The sequence below is a fragment of the Bos grunniens genome, chromosome 23, assembly GCF_055505025.1.
Source record: "Bos grunniens cultivar Pamir isolate PY7600 chromosome 23, Bosgru_T2T1.0, whole genome shotgun sequence".
Classification (NCBI taxonomy): domain Eukaryota; kingdom Metazoa; phylum Chordata; class Mammalia; order Artiodactyla; family Bovidae; genus Bos; species Bos grunniens.
The window spans coordinates 30,020,182-30,039,948 of NC_141187.1; the positions used below are offsets into that span (position 1 = coordinate 30,020,182).

The window sequence follows — 19,767 nt, forward strand, 5'->3', positions numbered from 1 at the left end:
AGATCTCTCAAAAAATTAAAAATGGAACTACCACGTGATCTAGCAATTCTACTTCTGTGTTTATCTGAAGAAAATGAAAACACTAACTCAAAAAGAGATGTGGCAGCCATGGCGATGGAGAACGCGGGATGTCTGGAACCTTGGGTGGGGCGACTGGGTGAAGGAACCCCTGAGTATGAGGCTGGACCACAAGTTTTGCCAGCTGAGCAAGACCAAGGCTAGAGCACAGAGGAGCGAGCAGCTGCAGGAGGAGGCCACCATCTGCCACCAGCTAGGGGAACTCCTGGTGGGATGGCTGTGGCCAGGCTCTGGCCTCTGTCCTGCAGGCCTGCCCCTCGCTCAGCACTGTGTACCTCCAAGCCTGTAACTTAAGCCGCACCTTTTCCCTGAACCACCAGGCGGCCCTGAGCAGCACCTTCCAAGACACCCAGTGCCTGAAGACACTGGCTCTGTCCTACAATGGCCTGGGCGCCACTGCCCTAGCCTAGGCCCTGAGTAGCCTGCCAGCCCACAGCCTCCTGCATCTGGAGCTAAGCGCTGTGGCTGCTACTGAGTGACCCAGGCCTCATGGACCCTGGTCAGCTACCTGATCTGGAAAGGCTGCGCCTGGGGTACCTGAACCTGTCGGCAAACCACCTGGGCAATGTGGCCTGAAGAGCTCTGAACAGATGTCTCCATCTCTGCTCCTCACTGGTCTCACTCACCTGTCTGCCCACCCTGAGATCAGTTGAACTGGCCTGGAGGAGCTCCTGGCTGCCCTCCGGGATTGGTCCCGAAGCCTCAGCTTCCTCCACCGTCAGGCTGTGCTGTCCACGCCCTTGGGCCTGGGCGTCTGGAACAAGATTATGGTGCAGCAGCCATCTCTCCGCTGAGGACCGTGATGCCCTGCCTGCCAGCTGGGCCCCAAAGGGTGCACCCTGGACCGAGCCCCAAGCTCTTCTTCAGGTGCCTCTGACTGGCCAGTGCCATGCCCTGCCCGCCCCACCCAGTCAAGCCTCTACTAAAGGAAGCCCTTCTGCCTGCACCTCGCTCCGCTGCTGCTATCTGGAAGGCAAGTGGGAGGCAGAAGGCAAGGCTGTAAAGCCTAGAGCCCTCCTGGAAGTGAGGATGTTACTGAGACAGGTTCATCTGCCCACTTAGCAGCGAGCCAAAACCGCAACATGCCAAGGTTGGCAGCAGAGAAAGGATTTAGTCACAAGGCAGCCAAGTGAGGTGACGGGAGGACAGATCGAATGTTTTCTTCCCCAAAGGCCAGGGGCTTGCGATATTTCCAGGACAAAGAAGCAGGCCAGGGGAATTCCCTGGTGGTCCAGTGAGTAGGACTCAGCACTTTCCCTGCTAAGGGCCCCGAGTTCAATCCCTGGTGGGGGAAATAAGATCCTACAAGCCAAATGCCTGTCTCTTCCTCCCCCACCCCATCCCCCAAGCAGGGTGGTCTTAGGCGCAGGAAAAGGACATTGGAGGCACAAAAAAGGTGAGGTAATCTGCTCTTCAGAGCCGCATCTGAATTACTTGCTTCTTCAGGGGACCCATGTTAAAACATGGTGGCGCATGATTGTCAAGGGGGCTCTGCTGTCAAAAGGTCGTTCATTAGACACCTGTGCAGGGCCAGTTTTTACTGGGGTCCAGCCCCAGCAAGAGCCAGGGATACCCTCAGGATGAACGGCATCAGCGAGAGAGTAAAGGAGAGAGAAGGAGGCTGATATTCCTTGGTTTACACAGAAAGACAATAAAGCCCCTGTCACGGGACTTGCTCTGTTCACGGAGGCCACAGGCACCCTCTCGAAGGAGCGAAGATGCAGAACGCCTTCTCTCCGGAGTGAAGATGCAGAGTGCCTTCTCGATTGGTTCTTAGAAGCCTGGGCAAAAAAGTGAACTCAGAGAGCCTCTGTGCTCCAGGGAATCAGACTGAAAAGAGAGAGAGAGAGAGAGAGAGAAAGAAAGAAGGACCCGGGGAGACCAAGCTCTGATGAAGCTGGGTCTGCAGCTTTATTTTCAGAAGGAGCTTTTATATCCTGAGTTACACACATTTCCAGAAGTGAAAGATACAAAGTCACGCAGAGTCAGCTCAACATTACATCAGTTTGACCTTCATGGGGACCAGGATGTTTTCTGCATACCTTTTCATTTACAAGGGTCTTTGTGTTATGTACATTATCTTCTGGCCCTGTGGCCTGCCAACATTTTATGACTCTTTTCTGATAAAGGTTGGTCAACCAGAAAACTTGTTTTCCCTTAAAGTGTTTCTCTTTATTCATCCAATCTACTAAATAATGTTACATTCTTATGGAGCAAAGGTGCAGTGGCTACAACAAAGAAAGCACTTATTAACTCAAAGGTCTTATGTTGTTAATGCCAAGGCTTCTGCTTGCGTTTCTTGCATACCAACTGTACTAGCTAATGCACTCCCAGGTGCACCTTGGGTAAAGGGCAAGGAAACTCGGTAGCAAACATTGGCTCAACAATGCAGTATTATTTTAATAAAGCTTTTTTATCGCTCGAAGGTTATGCTTGGGGTGTTGTGAACAATCATATGCATTAGTTGCAAGAGTGTGGATAAACCTGCCAAGCAAGCTAAAATGGTGACAGAGGGGTTAGAATGGAAATACTCCTTTCAAGCCCAGGAGACTTATTAACTAGAGCCCTAAGTTGATTTTCTTCAGAGAAAGGTGGTCGGGGATAGCCCCCTGTTAAAGTCAGAAGAGTTGGTGAAAGCATAATATAGTCAACAGTAGACAGATTTTGGTTTCGTGGTAGATGCTTGAGCAAGTCCAGGGACTCCCTTGAGTCCTGATCTACCTTTGCCTGTCAGGTCTTCTCCACATGACCTTTGTCATGGGTGGGATCTCCCGTGGTGGCTCCCGGCAAGTTTTAGTATGAAACATGCAAGTTTTTGTGTCAACAATTAAAACCAGCTTGATCAGTGGAGAGAAAAGAGATGTGCACCCCCATGTGCACTGAAGTATTATTACTACAATAGTCAAGATATAGGGACAGCTAAGTGCCCATCGATGATTGAAAGGATATGAAAATGTAAGAGGAATATTAGTCTTCCATATAAAATAATGGAATCTTGCCATTTGTATCAAGATCTATTGTACAATGGTGGGACGGGCATAGGATAACTTCATACACTTTTAAAAAACATTTTATCTATCTATTTATTTTTGGTAGTGCTGGGTCTTCATTGTTGTGCAAGGGCTTTCTCTAGTAGTGGAGAGCAGGGGATTCTCGCTGTGGTGGCTTCTCTTGTTGCAGAGCACAGGCTCTAGAGCATGTGGTTTCCAGTAGTTGTGGCCAGTGGGCTCTGTTGCTCTGCGGCGTGTGGGATCTTCCTGGAACACGGATTGAACCATGTTCCCTGCAATGTCAGGCAGATTTTTAACCAGTGGACCACCAGGGAAGCCCCAAACACATTTAAAAGGGGAGAAATGGGAGGCACAAAGAGTCACTGGTCTGTAGCAATGTTTGAACACAGCCAAAACCAAAATGAAATTTGTCATTCTTTTTCCATCTCTCATTCCCAACCTCCACCCCCAGTAACTGTGCCCTCTTCCCATGTTAGGGGAATTCCAGACTTTAAGTGCCCTGGTAGAAGGCAGAGACTACTTCCCTCCATATGAGAGGAAAACTTGCTTCCCCAACATTCTTGCAGGTGGACACAGCATAAGTCCACAGTGAGGTGAACACATACTGACTCTGGCTCAGAGTGTGGTGACATAAGCTGCAACAGTGAAGAATGCATTTGGCAAAGGTGGCATGAATGGCAGTAACGACACCCATTTGCCAAGAGAAGTAATGAAAGTAGTCCCAGCCCGGTACGGGGTCAGTGGTGTGAGTTGTCACATCTGTGCTCAGCTGGGGCCAGTGGGTCCTAGTGGAACCCCACCTAGGAGGATTGTGGATTCTGTTCCTGGCTGTGTAACTTCAAGCTTATTCTGTGGCTTTTCCTGAAATGAAATGAAATGAGTTCAGTTCAGTTCAGTCACTCAGTCGTGTCCAACTCTTTGCGATCCCATGAATCGCAGCACGCCAGGCCTCCCTGTCCATCACCAACTCCTGGAGTTCACTCAGACTCATGTCCATCGAGTCAGTGATGCCATCTCATCCTCTGTCGTCCCCTTCTCCTCCTGCCCCCAATCCCTCCCAGCATCAGAGTCTTTTCCAATGAGTCAACTCTTCACATGAGGTGGCCAAAGTACTGGAGTTTCAGCTTTAGCATCATTCCTTCCAAAGAAATCCCAGGGCTGATCTCCTTCAGAATGGACTGGTTGGATCTCCTTGCAGTCCAAGGGACTCTCAAGAGTACACATACACACAATTTTCATTTATGTAACAGAAAAATTTGTATTCTGTTGTTTACACTAAGGAATGAGTGAGAAATCCATTTAGGTAATAGTTTCAAAGAAATCCGTTGGTTTTCATTATTTTGAGCTGATGACACTTCAGTCTTCCACCTGGCTATGTACCTATGTAGGGTAGAGAAACCAACATGCATCTCTAGCCCTTTTCTTCCTAGGAAAATACAAATGTTGAAGTGTGGATTTAAGACTCCTCCCCAATCTGAGTGCTTTCTGATCACTCACCTCAGTCATTCCCAATATGGCTGAGCTCTGGGATTGCCTGTGAGTCCCTGTGATCACATGTTCTGGTGGGACAAGTTTCTACGGAAGGGACAAGGACAAAGAAACAGAGAAGATGACCCATCCAACCAGTGACCACTTTGAAGCTCACAAAGGACTCAGAACTCACTGGAGAGGGCTCATACCTCTTCATATCCTTCTCTGGCCCCACTGAGATCAGACTCAACACAGCAAACATGTAGATGCTGGAAGATTCTCAGTGCTTCCGTTTGTTTCCTATCTCAAACTTTAAGAATCTTTTTCTTTATTAACCCATCGACCCTCATGATATGAATTAGAAAAAACAAATTCACATCCAGATTCTTATTTTCAGTATTTCTTAGCACAACATGATGTTAAGACAAAGGTAGAAAGGGCCCAGCCCCGCCTCCGCCGAAACAGGGGAGTCAAACAGGGAAGAGAACACAGGTCAGGGTGGGTAGGGGGAGTGGTGGACAGGGGTGGGCCAGTCTCCCCACCTCCTCAGGTTATGCTAATAGGAGCACGGATACATTCAGATGCAGCTGCAGAAAGAGGGGTCAGGGGATCTGACGTCACAATGGTGGGGGGCGGGGAGACTAATCTTGTGTCACTCGGTCCCACATAGGCAGCTGTCCCACACTTAGAAGAAAATGGTCATGAACAAATTTAAGTCAGTCACAAACGTCTTGACATCCTAAACAGTCCGTTGTATGTTCCAAATGCCCACTCAGAGAATCCCCATTACCCAGTCATGCCACCTCTGACCTACTCCTCTCCTGCTTCAGGCCCTCCAGGGTCTCACCTTTAGGACTGGTGAAAGGTAACATCACAGCCCTGGGCACTGTCGCTGCTTGGGATAAAACAGAACAAGGCCTGGTCAGAACCCACAGGAGATGAGCCTAAAGGAGGGATTATGGGATGGGTGAGATCCCCCATGGGCTCTCATCTGTACTATTCCAGGGTCTCAGGGATAACCCTCCAACCCACCAAACTTACTAGCAGCCTGAACATAGCTCCCTCCTCTGCCTGTGGGGAGAAAGCATCACATAATAGGCCAGGGAGGAGGCAGGGCCATGACATCCTAGAGGAGCCCCTTAGTCCTGGGCCCACTGAAGACCCAGGTAAGGTCAGGAAATATGAAAAAAGGAGATGTGCAGGCATTGGACCGAGTGCCGTCCTGGAGGTCTGTCCTCAGCCAGGACCCTCCCCTCTGACCTTCAACTGCTAGGAATCGGGTCCCCATCATCAGAATGATTAAGGTGAAAAATTTGTTTTCATGTTCACATATACTTTACAGAAAGGTAAATGTTAGCACTCAGCTCCAACTGGCAAGCACATATGTGTGGATGGTTTTTCCAAGGGATGAGGCAGGCAAGATTCTACCTGGGCTTGACACCCCCAGTGAGACAAGAAAACTCAGATCCCTCCCTTCCCTACCTGAGCACTTCTTCCAGATCACAGCTCCACTCACCACAGCCACCATGAGGAGAACCAGGACAACAGTGATGCCATGATGGGGACAGAGGGCTGAGGAGGTTCTGTGGAAGAAAGGAAAGAAAAGAAAGTCATACCTGACTTCAGGTATGAATTCTAACCTTGCTGAAGTTCTCCTGAAGGCTCCTGATTTCCTGATAATAAGGTTGACCATTCATCCCACTCCTTATGCCATCTCAGGGTGAGGGGCTCCTGAAGCCCCTCATGTTGCACACGGCAGGTGTATCTCTGCTCCTCTCCAGAAGGCACCACCAGGGCCACCCACTTCTGGAAGGTTCCATGCCCTGAAGGCCTGGTCTCCACAAGCTCCATGTCCTGGGTTAGGTCCTCCCCATCATGCTGCCAGGTCAGCAAAATCTCAGGGTAGAAGCCCAGGGCCCAGAACCTCAGGGTGACCTCAAGGTCAGAGATGGGGTGATAAGTCACATGGATCTTTGGAGGGTCTAAGGAGGAAGAATCGGAAAATTCACACTTTGTGTTATCTCCATGGGCCCTTGAAGAGGCATCATGTGACCATCTTGAGAATGGATAGGACAGTGGGTTTGAAAAGAAATACAAACAGCAGACACCAGCCTGGACCCTGGGGTCTGGGACACTAATGTAGAAGGCTCCAGGTCTCAAAGGGATAAAACAGATTTCTGGACCCAATCTGAGTGAAGAATGAATGACTCAGAAATTCTGGAGTCAGACCTCCAAAGATGTTTTCAGGCCAAGAACAAGGCCTTGACAGAAAAAGTCGTGGTTCACCAATATTGCTGTCAAGGTCATAGGGAATTATTGATCAGTTACTTCAGGGATAGTCTTCCTTTCCAACCCCATGAGACTGGATTCCTCAATTGTCCCTTAGAGAAACTCTAGCCCTCTGGATGCATCACTCTCTAGTACAGAATACGAGAACTGTTGGGGGCCAGCGTGAGGCACTCTGCCCATGGCAAAGGTCATGAGGAAGGAGGCTTGACATACGCAAAGGCGGGATTGAGCCTCAGGAGTCCGCCTGGAAATCCTCGAGCATCTACCCCCGTAACCAGAGCCTGCCTACTTTACTATGTGCTCTCACCTACACCTCTGACTTTATGGGGGGCTGTCCCCAACCACCTCTTTCGGAGAAGGAGTTAACCTAGAGCTCCAGTTAATAAAAACTTCTGGGCATGACAAGAGTGTTTTAACCTACAAACTCCTCTGAAGGTTCTCTAGCCTGCCTGACAGGCTTGTCCGGCCACATGTGATTGCTTACAGCCTCCCAACTGTGAGAGGCACGAGATGCTTTAAACCTTCTAAAAACAGGTTCCTTAGGAAAGTTAGAAAACCATTAGTATAAGTATAGTGGGCTGATTAGAAATTGTATTGGTGAAGGGTTTTTCATTTGTTGAGCCAATGTTTGTTGCTAAGTCTCCACATCCCCTGCCCTTCCACACATTAATGAATATATAGAAGAAATAAGTATTAACCTTTGATATAAATTACATTAGACCTTAGGCTAAGTAAATTCTTTTCTTAACTAAAACCCACTACACCCTCACCCTATAGGAACGTAACTTTATTTGGGTGGCGTCTGTTTTAAGAATAATCACCCCTGGAGAAATAAGTGTCCTGGTTGACTGACCGCTGTCACAAGGAGAGGGTCATAAATTGTCAGCAGGCCCCCTGGCCAGAAGATGATGTAACACCCCTAAGACCTCTGTATACATTTGTATGAAGCACCTGACTTTAATAAAAGTCAGGACTGCTGACCCACGTGACTTTTGCATAACATCTCAGTGTATAAAAGTAGACCATGGAAAATAAAGAATTGGGATCAGTTCCTCGAAAGACTGGTCTCCCCATGTCTCTCTCTCTCTCAAATTCTGGCTGAGTCTCCATCTGGAGCATGGAACGTGCCATGCTTACTAATTATGCCTGGGCTTCTAAGATCTGACCGGGGAGGCCTCAGTGTCTCCTCTACTTCGGGAGAACGGAAGGACGCCTGCGGCCTACATAAGTGGTGCAAACTTCTTGTCTTGAAGTTTTATTGGTCTCCCGTGTAAACCAAGCTACTCAGCCTCTTTTCTCCACTGAATTTTCCTACTGAGCTATCCTCATTCTATTACTCTTTATATCTCTAATTAATATCTAACTGAAGCTATTGTATCCTGATCCTTGCCGACGTCGTCCCTGCTTCGAATACCCTGAATCAGCTGGGGCTGGACCCCAGCAGAGAACCTAGAAGGATTCCTCCCTCTCCCGCCTAGAAGGAAGAGTGGTATTCTGATACTGATTCCACTTTCCTCTCCTCGTGGGAAGCCAGCTCCAGTCCAAGGGGAGATCAGGGAGGCCCCGCGCCCCTCCTACCTGTGCGCAGCAGCGTGTCCTCCTGTTCTCCTGGAATCTGTGGAACTGCTCCACGCACGTGCCCTCCAGGTAGTTTCTGTAGCACTGTGCATCACCAGAGGCCTCTCACTTGCGCTTGGTGATCTGAGCTGCCGTGTCTGCCGCCGTCCTTTTCCGTGATCTGGTGGATGTTGGTAATTTGATCTCTGGCTCCTCTGACTTTTCTAAATCCAGCTTGAACATCTGGAAGTTCACAGTTCATGCACTGTTGAAGCTTGGCTTGGGGAATTTTGAGCATTACTTCACTAGCTGGTTTTAGAAGAGGCAGAGGAAACAGAGATCAAATTGCCAACATCCATTGGATCATCGAAAAAGCAAGAGAGCTCCTGAAAAACATCTACTTCTGTTTTATTGACTACGCTAAAGCCTTTGACTGTGTGGATCACAACAAACTGTGGAAAATTCTCAAAAAGATGGAAATACCAGAGCACTTGACCGGCCTCCTGAGAAATCTGTATGCAGGTCAAGAAGCAACATTTAGAACTGGACATGAAACAACAGGCTGGTTCCAAATCGGGAAAGGAGTACTTTAAGGCTGTATATTGTCACCCTGCTTATTTAACTCACATGCAGGGTACATCATGAGAAACATTGGGCTGGATAAAGCACAAGCTGGAGTCAAGATTGCTGGGAGAAATATCAATAACCTCAGATATGCAGATGATATCACCCTTATGGCAGAAAGTGAAGAACTAAAGAGCTTCTTGATGTAAGTGAAAGAGGAGAGTTAAAAAGTTGGCTTAAAGCTCAACATTCAGAAAACGAAGATCATGGCATCTGGTCCCATCACTTCATGGGAAATAGATGGGGAAACAGTGGAAACAGTGACAGACTTTATTTTTTGGGGCTCCAAAATCACTGCAGATGGTGACTGCAGCCATGAAATTAAAAGACACTTACTCCTTGGAAGAAAAGTTATGACCAACCTAGACAGCATATTAAAAAGCAGAGACATTACTTTGCCAACAAAGGTCTGTCTAGTCAAGGCTATGGTTTTTCCAGTAGTCATGTATGAATGTGAGAGTTGGACTATAAAGAAAGCTAAGCACTGAAGAATTGATGCTTTTGAAGTGTGGTGTTGGAGAAGACTCTTGAGTCCCTTGGACTGCAAGGAGATCCAACCAGTCCATCCTAAAGGAGATCAGTCCTGAATATTCATTGAAAGGACTGATGTTGAAGCTGAAACTCCAATACTTTGGCTACCTGATGCAAAGAACTGACCCATTTGAAAAGACCATGATGCTGGGAAAGAATGAAGGCGGGAGGAGAAAGGGATGACAGAGGATGAGATGGTTGGATGGCATCACAGACTCAATGGACATGAGTTTGAGTAAACTCCAGGAGTTGGTGATGGACAGGGAAGCCTGGCGTGCTGCAGTCCATGGGGTCACAAAGAGTCGGACAGGACTGAGCGACTGAACTGAACTGAACTGAAAATGAAATTGGCTGAAAGACCCGCTGACTCTGGCTGGGTGAAGGTCCCCAGCGGGTCCACCTGTGTTGAGGCAACCTGGCTGGTACCTGGGGGTGGTGCTAGTGACCTGGATCTGGGCCAGCGTTGCTCACCCACTTTGCTCTGGTTGTAGTAGCCCCGCAGGGAGTTCAGGTTCACTCTGAAAGTCTGGGCAGTGTCCTTGATGCCCTGCATGTTCCAATCCCAATACTCCGGCCCCTCCTGCTCCATCCATAGCGCCCGCGCCTCCATCCTTGGATTCGGGTCGTCGCTGTCAAACTGCAGGAACTGCGTATAGTCTACCACAGTGAGACTGATTGGTTTCTGTAGAACCGAACAGGCAATGGGACTGAGAATTGGAACAGCATCAGGAGAATCCACGTGGGAAGGCCCAACATATTACAACCCAGGCAGGGTTATAATACTGATAACTCTTTACATGTTAACAGAAATAATATGTTTTTTTAAATGAGAAAGAACCATTTCCCCAAATAAGGAAGGTAGTGAGAAGAATAAATCTTTTAATTTTACATTTTTGCAAGTCTCTTGTCTCAGAAAAAACTGGCCTAAAACTCAACATTCAAAAAATGAGGATTATGGCATCTGGTCCCATCACTTCATGGCAAATAGATGGGGAAACAGTGGAAACAGTGGCTGACTTTATTTTCTTGGGCTCCAAAATCACTGTGGATGGTGACCGCAGCCTTGAAATTGAAAGACGCTTGCTCCTTGGAAGAAGAGCTATGACAAACCTAGACCGCATATTAAAAAGCAGAGACATTACTCTGCCGACAAAGGTCCATATAGTCAAAGCTACAAAGCCACGGTTTTTCCAGTGGTCAGGTATGGATGTGAGAGTTGGACCATAAATAAGGCTGAGTGCTGAAGCATTGATGCTTTTGAACTGTAGTGTTGGAGAAGAATCTTGAAAGTCCCGTGGACTGCAAGGAGATCCAACCAGTCCACCCTAAAGAAAATCAGTCCTGAATATTCATCGGAAGGACTGATCCTGAAGCTGAAACTCCAATACTTGGCCACCTGATGCGAAGAACTGACTCATTTGAAAAGACCCTGATGCTGGGAAAGATTGAAGGTAGGAGTAGAAGGGGATGACAGAGGATGAGATGGTTGGATGGCATCACCAACTCAATGAACATGAGTTTGAGCAAGCTCTGGGAGTTGGTGATGGACAGGGAAGCCTGGCGTGCTGCAGTCCATGGGGTTGCAAAGAGTCAGACATAACTTAGTGACTGAACTGTCTGTCTCATTAGAACACCACAGGATTTTTGTATTTGCTTCTGTATTTAAATTGTTATTTTGGTTGAAGTATACGACAAAACATACAGCCTTACAAATATGTTAAAGTAGTATTTTTACTAACCTTAGTAGATAATTGTCTCTGATTATCTGAATGTCTCTGATTATTTCAGCTATTCAACTCTGATACTAAAAATTACAAAATTGGTAGTTTCTCAGGGTTTGAGGGTTTTTGTTTCTTTCTTTTATCAAGTGAACCTGAAACACCACTGTTGAATATTTTCTGTTTTGTTACATTAAAATCCACAGGCCTATCTTGGACATTGAATGGATCTTTTACTAATGCATGAGTTTTTAAAGTAATGTAGTGTTTCACTAAGTTATGTACAACCTAAGTTATGTACATCCTTCAGTGTTGACTCCTGTAAATCAACACTGGAATCAGACTATTTAAAAAATTATTATTTGTTTTAATATTACCACAGATCCCAAGAGAAAGGTTTGTCGGTACTGAGAAACTCTCAGTCTTACAGTGATTGGACACACATTTTCCAGAAATCTGATTTTCTCTGGAGAGCTTACCTTTTATCAAGGGAAGTACTGTGAATTGTCATCTGTCAGTTATTTTCTTGAATGGAGATGCTCACGTTCATTTTCAAGAAAATGTCCGCCAAATGTCCAAGTCTAAACAGCCATAATTCTGGGTCATTCTTTCCTTCAAGTAAAAATGGCATTCCATTAAAAAAAAAAAGGCTAGTTCAGCTCATAAAAATTATTTTCCTTGGGACATAGTACTTTGGAATGTTGCAGAAATGCTTGTATATATCTTGTGTGTGTATATATACATATATCCATGTCATCGTGTAAGATATTTTTAAAAAGTGGATTGTGGATAATAATTTAGTACAGATAATAATTTTTAATGCTTTAACCAGGCAGTTTAAAGTGATATTGCTTTGATTTTTTTTTTTTTCAGTGTGAAAGTAGGTGGTGGTGAAGAATAAATAACTATTGCAGTTTGGTACCATAGCTTTCATTCTTGTTGAGTTTCACCTCAGTGCAAATGTCGATATAGTGCAAAGGCAAATACTGTCTAAGAAATGTTGTGAAACTAGTTTTGACCTTATGATTCAAGATATGATCGTGAAAGGGTCTCATTGAATTCAAGGTTTCCACAGACAAAACTGTGAGAACTGCTATTCTGAGTAATTGCTATTCTGATCTTCCCAGGTGATACAGTGGTAGAGAATCCACTTGCCAGTGAAGGAGATGCAAGAGACGTGGGTTCCATCCCTGGGTCAGGAAGATCCACTGAAGTGGGAAATGGCAACCTGCTCCAGTATTCTTGCCTGGGAACTCTCATGGACAGAGGAGCCTGGTGTGCTACAGTCCATGGGGTCTCAGATTTGGACAGGACTCAGTGAATAAACAACAACACACCACCTGACCTTTCAAGCCTGGAAGGCAGCCTCCTTTTCTCAGCCCAGAGAGCTATGACCCTAGCATCCTGCCTCTTCTTCCCATTTGTGAACCTGATAGACAGGCCACCTCTAAATCCTGAAATCAAATGTCCTAGACCCAAATCTAATTTCTAGCCCCATTGATGACCCAGGAGTTCGGGGTCTTCTCCAGTCAGGGGAGACTCCCCAGTCCCACAGGCTGCAGCTGAGCCATGCCACCAGCTCATTCTGGATCTAAGACTGGGAGTTGGAGGACTTCACCACCTAAGAACATCTCCACCAGATCAAGGCGTCCCTCAGGAGTACGAGTCTGTGGAGGCAGCTGGTGGTCTGGCTGTCTGTTCTCGGTGCTTGTGGCCACAAGTGAGGGCGCTGTGGAGCTGTCTGTCTGCTTGGCTGCCAGCATGGGGTAAATTAGTGAGTAGCTCCTCCTCCTTCTAACACAGTCTCCTCCTCATCCCTTACCAGGAACTGCCTGCGTTTCCTGCCCCAGTCTCAGCTTTAAGGATGTGTTCAACCATCAACAAATATTTTGGGGCATCTACTATGTGCCAGGTACAATTCTAGGCAGGGTATTTAAACCCACTCAAATTCCTGCCTTGATCCACTTACATGCTGATGGAAGACCTGATAATAAACAGCAAGGCCCTTGAAGTAATGATCGGGGAACCATAAAGCAGTGAGTGATTTAGAGAAAGAGAACAACCAGCAGGAGAAGGCAATGGTACCCCACTCCAGTACTCTTGCCTGGAAAATCCCATGGACGGAGGAGCCTGGTAGGCTGCAGTCCATGGGGTCGCTAAGAGTCGGACACGACTGAAGCGACTTAGCAGCAGTAGCAGCAGCAACAACCAGCAGGAGCTGGCTGTAATTTTAAATACAAGGGAGGCTTTCCTCAGAGACGACATTTAAGCTAAGCCCTAAAGGAGGTGAGGAGTGTTCTTGAATTATTGGGAGGAAGAATGTTCCAGGATCACCGTCTGCCCACACTTGGGGCTCTACTAGACAAACACTGAGGCTGCAGCAGGAACTGGAGTGGGCAGACTTCAAGAAGGACTTCCTGTAGAGGAATGTGGGGATCTAAGTTTGTATACCTCATGCCCTCCTCCTGTTTGTGCTTGGAGATTCACGAAACCCTCCAGATTAGAGGAGGAAGAAGGGCCTGTGAGTGGAGCAAAGTGGGGAGAGGCGGGAAAAAACTGAGGTGGGGTCCTGCCCCAACTCCGTGCTCATTCTCTCCTGAGTCCAGAGTGAGGTGGACGCGGGGACACTGATTGGCCTCTAAAAACTGGCCACCCAATGGGAGTGAGAACTAGGGCCGCGTCACGAGTGTCCAGGCAGGAGGGCTCGACACAAGTTGTGAGAGAGAAAGTGAAACTCGGGAGACGGGGAATCCCTAGCACCAGCGTCCCCACCCCTGCTGCTGCTGCTAAATCGCTTCAGTCGTGTCAGACTCTGTGCGACCCCATAGACGGCAGCCCACCAAGCTCTCCCATCCCTGGGATTCTCCAGGCAAGAACACTGGACTGGGTTGCCATTTCCTTCTCCAATGCGTGAAAGTGAAAGGTGAAAGTGAAGTCGCTCAGTAGTGTCCGACTCTTAGCGACCCCATGGACTGCAGCCTACCAGGCTCCTCCGTCCATGGGATTTTCCAGGCAAGAGTATTGGAGTGGGGTGCCATTGCCTTCTCCGGTCCCCACCCCAGACACCTCCTTTGACTCAGACCCTGAGAGCCTCGTGCCCTGGGGCACCTGGGACTTTGTCCTGATTGCTCCCCTCCTGCACCGAGAGCTCTTTGTCATGCTTACTCTTATAGTCCTGACCCAGTCTCAGCCCTTAGTGAGGACCTCAAGGATAATTTTATGTGGCCAATTTATCGTTATTTTCCACACAATAATAATAGAGTTAAAATTTTTTGTTAGCCTATTTATAATAATATTAATAACCCATGAGTTTAATGTGAACAATAACTATTTCCCAGAATAGATAAGGTAGTGAGAAGAGTGGAGCTTTTTACATTTTTATGTTTTTGCAAGTCTCTTTCTTGTCTGTCTCATTAGACCACCACTGGATTTTCAGGTTTCCTTCTGCACTGAATCCACTTTTCTGACTGAAGTCTCTGAGGATCAAAAGGCCTACACAAATGTAGGAGTAGTATTTTTAATAATCTTTTCAGATAATTGTGGATGTTCATCTTTCTTACAAAACTATACAAGTGGTAGTTTCTAAAAGGTTATTTTCAAAGTGGACCTGAAAGAATATCATTGACTATTTCTTATTCTGTTACATTAAAATCCATAAGCAACTAAAGATCCCACATGCCACAGTGAAGCCCTAGTGCAGCAAAATAAATAATAAGTAGCTAAAATAAATATTAATAAAATAAAATGAGTACAACAAAAATAAGATATATATTCCAGGGAAAATTGAAATATCCACTTTAGAAAAGCAAAGTCGATATGTGTACGTGTGTAACAGATTGATTTTGCTGTATACCTGAAACTAACACAACACTGTAAATTAACTAAATTCTAATAAAAATTATAAAATAAAAAACAAAAAATAGAAAATGAAAAAGTAGTTTTAGAAACTATATAATCCAATCTTCTTCTTTTCTATTTACTTTCTCACAATGTATTTATTGATTTATTTTTGGCTCCAGTGGGTCTTCCTTGCTACATCTGAGCTTTCTCTAGTTGCAGTGACCAGGGGCTGCTCTCTAGCTGCAGTGCTTGGGCTTCTCCCTGCGGTGGCTTCTCTTGTGTGGAGTACTGGCTCTAGGGCGTGTGGGCTCAGTAGTTGTGGTGCACGGGTTTAATTGCCCCTTGGCATGTGGAATCTTTCCTGACCAAGGATCGAACCCCTGCACTGGCAGGTGGATTCTTAACCACTGGACTACCAGAGAAACCTTTAACAATTTCATTGAGGTATAATTGCTATACAAAAAATTGCACATATTTAATATATATAATTTGATGAGTTTGTACATGTGCAAACACCTATGAAAATATCACCAGAATCAAGGTAATAAAGATATCTGTCACCTCCACACAAAAAAAGAAAGAACAAAAAGAAATTGTAGTCTACTAAATGCTCAGTCGTGACTAGCTTTTCCATCATTATAATAATACAAATATTGGACATTGAGCTAATCAAAATTACAAAAATGATAGATTTATAATTATAAATTGGGAAGATGGGATATGTGAAAGAAAAACCAATTAACTACAAATGGTACATAAAACTGAAAACCAGAAAGGAGTGTTATAGGTATGCTTTTAAGAGACATAGAAGAAATAGAGAATCAGCTGAAGGAGCTAAAACAATTGGTCTCTGATATTCAAGAGATGGGGGACATCCATCTTGATTTCAAGTCTTGTAGAAGTATTTTATTTCTTAAAATTTTGTGCATAGATCCACTAACTAAAAATAAAAAGACAAGCCAGTAGGTGAGAGAGTGGACTTTGGACTCAGGAATTGTTCCGTAAGAAGAGTCCTAGACATGGAGCAGTAGTTGGAAGGAAACTGGACATAGAATGGTGGATGTTTATGGCAGGATTTTGTTTGGATTTATTTATTTATGTTTAATTAATTTTAATGAGAGGAATTGTAGCATGTTTGTGTGCAGGACTGAGGGAGCCAGTAGAGAGTGGGAAACTGATGACACGGGGAAGGATGGAATCAGGTCCTGTGCCCACGCTGAGGGGCGGCCTTAGATGTGCGGGGTGGGGCGTCCATCATCACTGTGGAAGGTAAAGGTACAGGTGCTAGTGTGGGAATGCGGGGGGAGGAGGATGGACTGAGTATTATTTTCTGAGTGGAAAGCTCAGCATTAAGAACAGGGAGTAGGGAGGCAGCCGAGGGTTTGAGGAGGGAGAGAGGGATGAGAACTAGCCTTCTCAGGAGGTGTGAGAGTGAGCTGACGGGAAATGGCATCAGGGGAGTGCAGGCTGGAGGCCACTGAGGTCTGGGCTCATCAGCTTAGAAAATGTTTCAGCAGGAAGATGTGCAATAAACTAAAAGAAAATGCAACCAAATTTCACTGGGTGTAAGGATTACAGGGTTTTTTTACTTTGTCATTTATCACTCTCAACACTTTATTAGTTGTTTCACAGTGAATATACATTAGATCATGTATCATACATTGCACGTATACCGTACATTGCACATATATCATGTGTGTGTGTGGGTGTGTGTATGTGCGTTCAGTCACCTCAGTCGTGTTCAATGCTTTACGACCTTATGGACCGTAGCCTGTCAGGCTCCTCTGTCCATGGGATTCTTCAGGCAAGAATACTGGAGTGGTTGTCATGCCCTCCTCCAGGGGATCTTCCCAACCCAGGGACAGATCCTACATCTCTTACATCTCCTGCACTGGCAGGCAGATTCTTTGCCATTAGCACCACCTGGGAAGCTGAGAGAAATGCAAAAATACTCAAGAATATACAAAATAAATAATTCATATTCTCCCCTGCATGCTCCAGTCACTCAAGTCCTCTACTCAGATATCAAGACAGTTAGCAATTTCTAATTTTTCTCACTAGAAAAATATAACTATGCATCAATATATATTGCTATTGTCAGTAATAGACCTCAGGCCACTGACTGGAGAAATTATTGACAAATTTACATATCTAGTAAAGGACTTAGAATATGCATAGAACACTTAAACTCAACAATATGAAAACAAATAACTCAATTAAAATTGAGGAAAAAATAAAAATGAGGAAAAGTCTGAATAGACATCTCATCAAAGATGGTATCTCAATGAAAATATATAGGGAAAGATGCTCACTGTCACATGTTATTAGGACATGCAAAGAAAACCAGCAATGATACATCCTCACACCCCTATTAGAGTAGCTATAATCCAAGAACCTGTGATGCCGAGTATTGATCAGGACGTGGAGCAGCAGAAACCCACGCTCACTGGGGCAGGAATAGGAAGCAGCGCAGCCGCTAGAAATTAGTCAGCAGTTTTTTATGAAGCTCATGGATGGAAGCTGTCCATCCAGGCTACTAATCAATCTAGTATTTCTCTAACTCATTTGAAAACTTAGTTTTGCACATAACCCTGCACACCAATGTTTATAGCAGAAAGCCCTTTAAAAATTACGTATTTATTTATTGGCCGCACTGGATCTTCGCTGCTGCGCTCAGGCTTTCTCTAGTTGCAGAGAGCAGGAGCCACTCTTCACTGCAGTCCTCGGACTTATCGCAGTGACTTCTCTTGCCGTGGAACACAGGCTGTAGGTGCACGAGCTTCAGTAGGTGCATCACTTGGACTCAGTAGTTGTGGCGCATGGATGCCTGGGCTTTAGTTGCAAGTGAAATATTCCCAGACCAGGGATCAAACTCATGTTCCCTGCCTTGGCAGGGGCATTCGTATCCACTGTAGCACCAGGGAAGTACTAGCAGAGCACTCTTTAAGTGTGCACTGCACATTGTGACTTCCTTCTCCAGACTGCAGTGTGGAAAGTGGGGAAGTAAAAAAGAAAGGTCCCAAGGAGATAGCTAGGGAATGCTACCCTGGCCAGACGATGAGCTGAACTTAATAGTGATAATAGAGATGCCTCTGAAGGCATCTCCATCTCCCATTGCTGCTGTCCAGCCTGCAAGGCAGCCATTTCCCCAGGCTGTGCTGAACAGGAGAGAGCAGAGTGGTGGCGCTCCCATGAGGCCACAGGGCTGGCGACAAGAGACCTGAGCTCCCTTTTGACCTCCTTAGCAGGGACCTGCCCAGGATCTCCCTTCCAGTGGGTCAGGGCCCCATCCAGCATCAAGTTCAGAGTCCGAGTTGTTTTCCCAACATACACTCTGACACAGACATTTCTCTCCCCATTAAATGACCAAGGACTTTGGCTTCAGGGAGCAGCTGATCTCCAGGCTATAACAGCTGGTTTCCAGGTCCAGGAGGGACCCCACAAACATACTGGGTGCCCTCAATGTCCTGAAATCAGTCTTTGAACCCCAAGTTCCTGTCACTTGTTCCTGTTGCTTTTGTGATTGGAGGCTCTTCCTTCAGGAAATCAACTCGGGATTCTTCATCCTAGGATGAGATGAAAGAGAGGGAGGAAGAGGAGGAGATCCCCAAGGTAATGGCCTGTGGAGATGGGGAGGCTCCTGGAGAAGTGAAGAGAGGGAGGAAACAGTGACACCATGGGATGGAGGCCACGGGAGTGGAGGGCGAGGAACCAGAGAGGGGCGGTGGGGGGGGGGGGCACTTAGTGGACTCGTGTGCAAGGAGGTGGGTAGAGGCACAGGGGCTTCTGGCCTGGGCACTAGTAAAAGCTTTATTTTCCACCAGGATGATAATTACATAGGTGTCAGCTCGATATTATTGCTTGGAAATTATACTTACAGTTTAGGTATTTTCCTGTCCTTACAGGTATGGTATAACGCAAATACACATGGAAGAGGGGAAAAGAGAAAAGCAAAGAGGGGAAGTGATTAAAGGAATTCCTCTCTTCCAGAACAAGACCTCCCCCAACTCCTTCACCAGCCCCACTTAGGCTGGGGTGCAGGGAGAACCATGGCAGGGAGAGGAAGGAGAGCAAGGTCCGTGCAGCCCTTGGGGAGTCCCCCTGGCCCTGACTCCGAGGTTGCCAGAGTCCCACTAAGACATCACAGCTACATCCAAGTCTGTCCTCATGTCACAGCGCTGGGCTACTTGGATACTATCTCTTTATTTTCTAAGACAGTGGGAATTACTGCGTCAAAAACAGTGGCCCCAGAGCAGCAGAAAAGGAGCTGCCCAGCTGATGGTCAGATAGGTCACTCTTGGAGCACAGAGATGGGGAACATGGGGTGGAGCCTGGAGTCTGTAGTGAGCCCCAGAGATGAGCCGTGAGTCTCAGCCCATGGGTCTGTCCAGTGTTTTCCCTGTTCTCAATTAGTCAGGAGAGGTAACCCAAGAGAAGGAGGACAGCCATCTCTAGAGTGATCATTTCCTTGTGCCCAGTTGCTCAGTTGTGTCCTACTCTTTGCCACACTTTGGACTGTAGCCCTCCAGGCTCTTCTGTCCATGGGATTTCCAAGGCAAGGATACTGGAGTGGGTTGCCATTTCCTCCTCCAGGGGATTTTTTCCGACCCAGAGACTGAACCCGTATCTCCTGCATCTCCTGCATTGGC

General features: G+C 46.4%; 1 protein-coding gene across 1 annotated transcript; it reads right to left on the reverse strand.

The window, feature by feature from the left end:
• Positions 1 to 582: 582 nt before the first annotated feature.
• LOC147347154 (BOLA class I histocompatibility antigen, alpha chain BL3-7-like) lies at positions 583 to 13,041 on the reverse strand. The gene is made up of 6 exons (XM_086370574.1): positions 12,916 to 13,041; positions 10,032 to 10,242; positions 6,262 to 6,541; positions 6,042 to 6,142; positions 705 to 832; positions 583 to 621 (listed from the first exon to the last, which is right to left on the reverse strand). Exons 1-6 carry the CDS (start codon positions 13,039 to 13,041, stop codon positions 583 to 585), a joined length of 885 nt encoding a protein of 294 aa, XP_086226700.1.
• Positions 13,042 to 19,767: the final 6,726 nt, after the last annotated feature.

Coding starts and splice junctions, on each gene's coding strand:
- LOC147347154 (XM_086370574.1), bottom strand. CDS start 13,041: ATGCTGGCAGCCAAGCAGACAGACAGCTCCACAGCGCCCTCACTTGTG. Junction 6,143..6,261: donor ACCCTGAGATGGCATAAGGA/GTGGGATGAATG, acceptor TTTCTTCCACAG/AACCTCCTCAGCCCTCTGTC. Junction 622..704: donor ATCTCAGGGTGGGCAGACAG/GTGAGTGAGACC, acceptor GTTTGCCGACAG/GTTCAGGTACCCCAGGCGCA.